The 6922-nt window shown below is 50.7% G+C and overlaps 2 protein-coding genes across 2 annotated transcripts; both read right to left on the reverse strand.

Annotated features, from left to right (window-relative positions):
- Positions 1-978: 978 nt before the first annotated feature.
- On the reverse strand, positions 979-3660 carry CTAM01_16489 (vacuolar sorting protein VPS1; the record flags this gene model as incomplete). The annotated part of the gene is made up of 6 exons (XM_060532482.1): positions 979-1239; positions 1296-2504; positions 2557-2683; positions 2733-2956; positions 3017-3295; positions 3355-3660. The coding sequence occupies 6 exons, from the start codon at positions 3658-3660 to the stop codon at positions 979-981; spliced, it is 2406 nt and encodes an 801-aa protein (XP_060372945.1).
- A 1059-nt stretch (positions 3661-4719) lies between these two features.
- CTAM01_16490 (sugar transporter) lies at positions 4720-6511 on the reverse strand (the record flags this gene model as incomplete). Its single annotated transcript, XM_060532483.1, has 5 exons — positions 4720-5254; positions 5331-5704; positions 5767-5901; positions 5974-6080; positions 6133-6511. 5 exons carry the CDS (start codon positions 6509-6511, stop codon positions 4720-4722), a joined length of 1530 nt encoding a protein of 509 aa, XP_060372946.1.
- Between the last annotated feature and the right edge of the window lie 411 nt (positions 6512-6922).

Raw genomic sequence — 6922 nt, forward strand, 5'->3', positions numbered from 1 at the left:
CGGAGGCAAAACCAAACTTTACACTTTGGATTCAGTAGTCGCCAAGATCCAAATTCACCCGTTCAGCAGACTGGTATTGCCGACTGCAGGAATCCGACCATCAAATCAATCAGTCAGCCACCGGCGGAGTGCTGTCCGGCCTCGGGAGCCTCAGACATACTACTTCTTGATGGTTGCTCCGTAAACTTTACCCCGCATGTCCCCCAGGATTTTGCCGTCCCTGTCCCCGGAATGCAAAAAAGGCACCATTGCGACGCAACTAGACAACCTGGACCACCATAAACCACGCCATCTCATCTCTAACCGGGTCCTGACAAGAGTCTCTTTTGTTTCTTTGCACGGTCTCAGTCTCGGCTTGCCCCAAGAGGAAATCCCGGACAGGAATGTGCAACCGCTCATGCGCCGCTTCGGCCTCCCAACCTGTATCCGTAAGCGGCTGCGTTCCTGATGCACTACTTACTTTTGTTGGTTGCATCTTTGCGGCTCCCAGGGGTCCAATTTCTAGCCGATTTTCCGCAACTCTTCACTTGACTCTCCGGTCCGGGTAACACGCCACCGGAAAACTCTATCTGGGCCTTTTCATCATGGATCGTGACGAACCCCATGGGGAACCACGTTGACTCGGGGCCATCCAGAAGCAGTGTTCGCGACGGTTGGCGAATCTAGGTACCGTACTTCTGGGCAAGTGAGTCAGGATCCGCACAGGGTGTTCGTTCTAGACTTATGCAAGAGAAGCCATTCCTGCTTAAGGTGCGTCTTCGCTAGTAATACCATCCCAGACTGTTGATTCGTGTTCTTTAAGTGAGATACACCAAATTGTTACGGACAATCAGGCTTGATATGTATGCTTGAGAAGTGTATAGAAAACGGGAGAAATCGATGGATCTGAACTATCAATCTCCTAACACCTGGAAGCCAACTTCTATCATACACTATGATCACGGCTTTCGAGTCTCTCGAGCACCCAGTGAGGTAAGCTCACATGTCCCCAAGATTCCGAGTCTGAATTCTAGCCTTCTCGGCTATTTCATGCGCAGTTTGCAGCTTCTCAATGACTCCGTCATAGTGCGAACGTCTCTCCATTGTCTCGTCATCCTCGCGAGCGAGCCTGTGAACTTCTTCATCAGTCAACGTGAAGACCCAGTCCGTGGACAATCCCAAAAGGGGCCCCTTGGAGAAAGATACGAAATCTTCGACAATATCGTTGGTGGTGTATCTGATGAAGGCCTCGAGAGAAAGCTGGAAGACGTGTTAGAAACTTCTTAAGATGTGGCTTTGCAAGGGGCTCGTCTTACTTCGTAGTAAACTTTAACAACGTCATGCACATCATTAACCATGTTGCCCTCGATTGAGTGGTGTAATTGATGGAAGAGAGTCCTGGAGCTGCTCAGGTCCAGCACTTCGAATGAAGCGAAGCTGGCGCCAATTGCTTTGAGAAGTCGAACAGTGCGTAGAGCCTGCAGCCTTTCATGAAACCTTGCGTCTGTTGTCTGGAGGTGAGCTTCTCTCTCGCGTCGGCAGTGCTCTTTGAGCTCTCGCAGGGCTTTTTGCTTGGCTTCTTGCTGAAAGTGGGTAAGGGCTCGTGCCAGCTCCTCATACAGAGTTTTCGAGCAATTGTTGGGCGAACAAACATCTTCGAGAATCGAATTTGAGGCCCTCTCTACATCATCGGCTATGTTCTCAATGTGATGTTCTGCAATCTGTTGCCACTTCTCTGATTGCGCTTTGTAGAGAATCTGGATGACCTCTGTATTCACCATCCCGGGGAGTTCTGTTGTCTGCCAAATATGAAGCTGCTTACGGATTTCGTCCACGAAGGACGCGGCGTGGACAGACTGAGTTTTGATAGGCTGTCGAGACGGCGGAGCATGTCGCTTCGTTGGCGGTGTTGCTGGTGGTGTAGTAACTTGCTCGTGCCCAGTTGGTGTCGTAACTGTGGCTGGTTGAGGATTTGACCATAAGGTGATCGTGTCGGAGAGCTGGGCTATGGGGTCAACTCCATGGTCTTCAAAGGTGTGCGTATGCCCGCGTGCAAGCATTTGAGCGGTGAAGCTTTCGTTTGCGCGACGAACTAGTCCTCTGACCCGTAGACTGTCTTTGGTCAATGATCCGGGACTCTTCAGAGTCTTTGTCGCAACAGTGTGGTACTTCTCGACCACATCTCTGATGTACTGCTGACGCAGACTATGACTTGAGCGAGGTTCTCCTAGGCTCTTCCTGCTGTCTTTGGCATCCGATAGCAACTTCCGGACTGACTCTTGAATCGCGGGAAAGTTTCCTCGAATTTGAGCGCAAAGAAGATTGCCGAGGTATTTCTGAAGCTGTACGGAGCCTCGTCGAGTCTCCGGGATCCTATCCCAAGGCGAGCGACTAAAGAGTTTGCGTTCAGCTTCTTTGAAATCAAGCTCTTCATCGTCGGCGTCGGATCGATTTCTCACTACAAACCAGCCGTCCTTCATAGATCTTGAAGAGTCTTTACCATATCCACTTGCGATGTCAATGACCTGATGAGGATTAGCAGACTTCCAGTAACACGAAGTCTCAGTCGCAGCTTACCTCGTTTGGATTCTCCAGCCTGTCACACTTAGTGAAGACTCCAACAAGACGACTTTTGTCGACAAAATTGGCGGCCATCTTGAAGATCTCTTGCGTAGACAAATCAGCCGTAGCGGCGGCCACGCAACTGCTACTCATCAGCCTTATGAATGGCCAAACCGCGAGGTTCAACTGACATGACAATGTTCGCTGTTTGTCTCATGTACTCCTCGACCATCTGTCTCACACCATGCTCTTCGTCCTCATTGACATCATGAGCATAAGAGAAGATGCCAGGTACGTCAAGAATGCTAAAATGTGATCGGGAAGGGCCTGAAAGTTCTATCCGAAGAACTTGAGAGGCAAAGTTTTTCGTCGCATGTCCTTTGCCTCTCTTGATGCCCATGTACTTGGTGGTGATCTAAAGTGTTTGTAAGAGATGGCGCCGTGTAAGAAATATGAAGGATTGGACAGGGTTTACAGTTTCCACAAGCTGCGTAAACTCTTCGGCGCCCAGATGATCAGTTACATAAGGCGGGAATTCTTTGTACGTATCATCCGGTGGATAGCCAAACTTGTCGGTAACATCAGGCTCTACGATTGTCACCTTGACGGAGGTACGACTTCCAGGCGCGGTTCTCCGAGACACGATCCTTGTCGCGAAGCGAGTGCAGCAGCCTGAACCGACTGGAAAGGGAATATCGGTCAAGCTCTGGAGTAGTGACGACTTCCCGGTGGATTGACCACCGACAATGACCAGCTGAGATACAGATCAACTTGCAAACTTTGATAAGGTGCTGGGGGATAAGCTGATCTTACCTGAGGAATGGCCAGCTCTTGGCTGACTCCACAGGATTGAAGCTTGTCAATGGCATCGAACAGGACCCTGCTGCTCTCACTATCGAATGGATTCTCGGGTATTACATCAGCTTTGTCTTGATAGTGACTGTTGTCGTAGCATGGAGACACAGCTCCAGAGCCGGCGGCATGGTCGACCTGCGACTCGGCACCCTGCGACTCGGGGTAGGTCCCAACTGGAGATATGGGCAAACCTGACGACTTGCGTTCGAACTCGTACAAGCCAGGCGCGGTTGTGAGGGTTGTGAGGGTTGTTGGTCGAGCCATGCTCAATTGAATGGGGTTACTGTAAAGTTAAAAGGAGTGATAAATTACGGGTTGATGAGAGTGAAAGATGAGACGAGATATGACGATTTTGGTGTGCTGTGGAGACTTGCTGTGCGTGTTCATCAACACAAAACACAGCGGGAATGAAGTCAAGACGAGTTAAGATATCTTTATACTAAAAAAAAGGAGAAGAATCTCAACGCCTATTTTCCTGTGACTGCCAGGCCTAGGGGTAAGATTCTATCATTAACACTTGGCATTTTGGGCTAGTGAAGTTGACTCGACGAGGCAGATTCATTGCAGGTACGTGGCGTGAAGGCTATGATCTTGGCATTGTGAAGCAACGTTGAGCAATCGAAGTGGACGATGATTGAATCACCAACTCGATTGAGATGTAGCGGCCGATTCTGAATGCAGGGGTTGTTTGAAGTCGAATGGCACCATGTTGTTGGTAGCAGGTTGGATGAGGGGCCTTTAAGGAGGCCAGGAACGAACCAATCTAGTTCATCGACCAACGAATGCTTATCTACCCCAAGAGACCCAAGATAGTGGTCGCGAAACGAGCTGAGCGCGATCCTGGAATCGGCCACGCCGATGTAACCACATTTTGAATGCAGTCAATAGAAATGGGTTCTTACCGCCGTGTCGGGCCGCCTCGGGCTGGACCGCAACGGGCAGGTTACTCCGCGTGGACCGAACCAACAGGACTCTGGTGTGAACTCCCCTGTTAATCCTCGAGGATAGAATTAACGAAACAATTCTCAAAAAGGTTAATGAGACCGCACTATGAAACAACCCAGCCTTTCTGTGGCCACAATCAACCAAATTCTGCTACCAAATTTGTATTCTGGCTAGAAGTATTTCTCGACTAGCAAGATAAAAAAGCCCCTACATGGGGGCTGAGCCTCTCGTCGGTTGATGAAGGGGCCGGCACAGCACAGCTTTGAACAACATTGAACTGGCAACGTGGGATATGTATGCCCCTGAGTTTCGCTCTTGGTTCAGAAATTGAGATCATCGAGTGACCGCTGAATATAACACCACAGGCTTCCTTCCTCGTTACGCCTTCTCCGTGTGTCTTGCAGTCACAACAACCCCGGCCTTTTCGCCGTCTTCTGGCGTAGCCTGAAACATGTCCTCCGCCTTGTACTTGCCGAATTTGCGCAGCGGGACCCCTTCGTTGAACATCCGGTCGATCTGTTCGAGAGACTTGCCCTTGCATTCGGGGATGCAGAACCACGTAAAGACAAGCGCCAGCACCAGGATTCCCGCAAAGATGAAACCGACTTTCGAACCTAATCCTGCGCCGGGAGTGTAGAGCAGGTATGGGATGCTGAAGTTGACGAGGAAGTTGGCCAAGACGTTGACCATTGACGCCGTTCGTTGAGAGGCGTCGCGCAGTCGGAGGGCCGGAATCTCGGTCGTAACGACGTAGTTCAGAGGCGCCCATGCAAAGACGTAGCCGGCGGCAAAGATCGTTAGCATGGCCACGATGCTCGTTTTGACGGCGAATGATGGTTCGGCCACTGTACCCAGGGAGCCCATGGTTACAATGGCGGCAAATTGCCAAACTGCACCGATCAGGAGGAGAGGTCTACGAATTTATGAGATTAGTACACTTATGGCCCTGAAGGCACGACAGAGACGGTCTGTGGTAGAGATCTACATACCGACGTCCCACACGATCATTCAGGTAGAGTCCGACGAAGACCATGCAAAGGTTCACAACGGCGTTGATGATGGTCATGGTAAAGGGGTTAACGGTGCCAATGTCCTTGATGAAGATTGCACCGTAGGTAGAGGCGAAAGCCTGCCCGGTCGCTTGCTGGAAAAAGTTCATGGCCATCACGATACCAGTTCTCTTCAAGTTGACACCCTTGAAGAGTTCCATATAGTTTCCTTGTTCGACTTCCTGTTTCAAAGCGTACTGGAGGGCGGCGAACTGTTCATCGATCTCGGAGTCAGAGATAGTGCCAGCTCGGAGTTTCCTTAAGGAAATTTGGGCTTCTTCGACTCTGTCCTGGGTCAACAACCAGCGAGGTGACTTGAATGAAAGTCAGTAGGTGCAGTCTATCGCATGGGGGGTTGTGGTCGACATATGCTTACCTCGGGGATGAAGAAGATCAGGCCCATGACGATGACAGGAATGACATAGAATAAGCCCATCGGAATCCGCCAAGATGCATTGCCATCCAGGGTGCTGGTTCCTCTGCAGATAGAGTTGACAATCAGAGTGCCAAACTGGACAAAAAATTGTTAGTTGAGCAGGCCTGTTACCTTAACTACTCCACTGACTGGAGACAAAAAGCTTACCATCAGACTGAATTGGTAGGAGCCGACTGCAAAACCACGAATCTCCGAGGGGACAATCTCAGACTGATACACTGGGACCACAGCGAGTTCCATACCAACGTAGATGTCTGCATGCTCCAGTCAGCAACTCTGATGCAGGACGAGGGAGAAACCGCTTACAGTTCAGAATGCGTGCAGCCATGATCTGCTCTCGGGTACTTGAAGTAATCGCGATTGTTGCAGGGATAACGGCCCACGCACTCATAACAAACATGCACCACCGGCGACCCCAGCGAGCACTGACGAGGCTACCGATGATGACCCCGGCCGCGAAGCCGATGTAGTTGAGACTGTTGAACAAGGCGAGCCAGCCGGTGGGAAGCTTCCACTTGCCAGTTGTGGGGTTCTGGTCGCCAAATTGGCGCTGGAACGCGTCCATCGCCTGTGTTGTTGAGTAGCCGGCGTTATCGAAGCCATAGTTGAAGGTCGAGACGGCAATTACGGTAAAGGCCGCAGCCAGGGTGCCGTTGAAATGTTTAAGGATTCGGTTGGGCGCCATCGCGAAAGTGAGACCTCGGAGATCTTTGTGCGACTGTTCGAATAACCTCAGCTCCTTGCCTCAAGTGACAGGGTGCTCGGGCTGAAATTGGCGATGCATTTTTTGCCCGGTCTTTATGTATTCAGACGCGTTGAAGGAATCAAACTCTACGCCTCGTGGTTATTACGTTAAGTCAACATACCCACTTCCTGGCACCCCCCTGTTTCTGGCACCACAAAAACGATGGGATCACAACCCAACCTCCTCATTACTATTAACTATTGATCCTCAACCACACCCACTACAATACAGCTGCCAGCCTCACTAGGGCATTCAGAGTCGCTGGATTCAGCCGTGATAACCTCCTTTTCACCCGCTTCGATTTGAGCCCGATGGATATCCCTGATGTTCGCGAACTTCGTATTGGGATCG

The sequence above is a fragment of the Colletotrichum tamarilloi genome, assembly GCF_030869305.1.
Source record: "Colletotrichum tamarilloi strain Tom-12 chromosome Unknown Scaffold_227.1, whole genome shotgun sequence".
Lineage (NCBI taxonomy): Eukaryota > Fungi > Ascomycota > Sordariomycetes > Glomerellales > Glomerellaceae > Colletotrichum > Colletotrichum tamarilloi.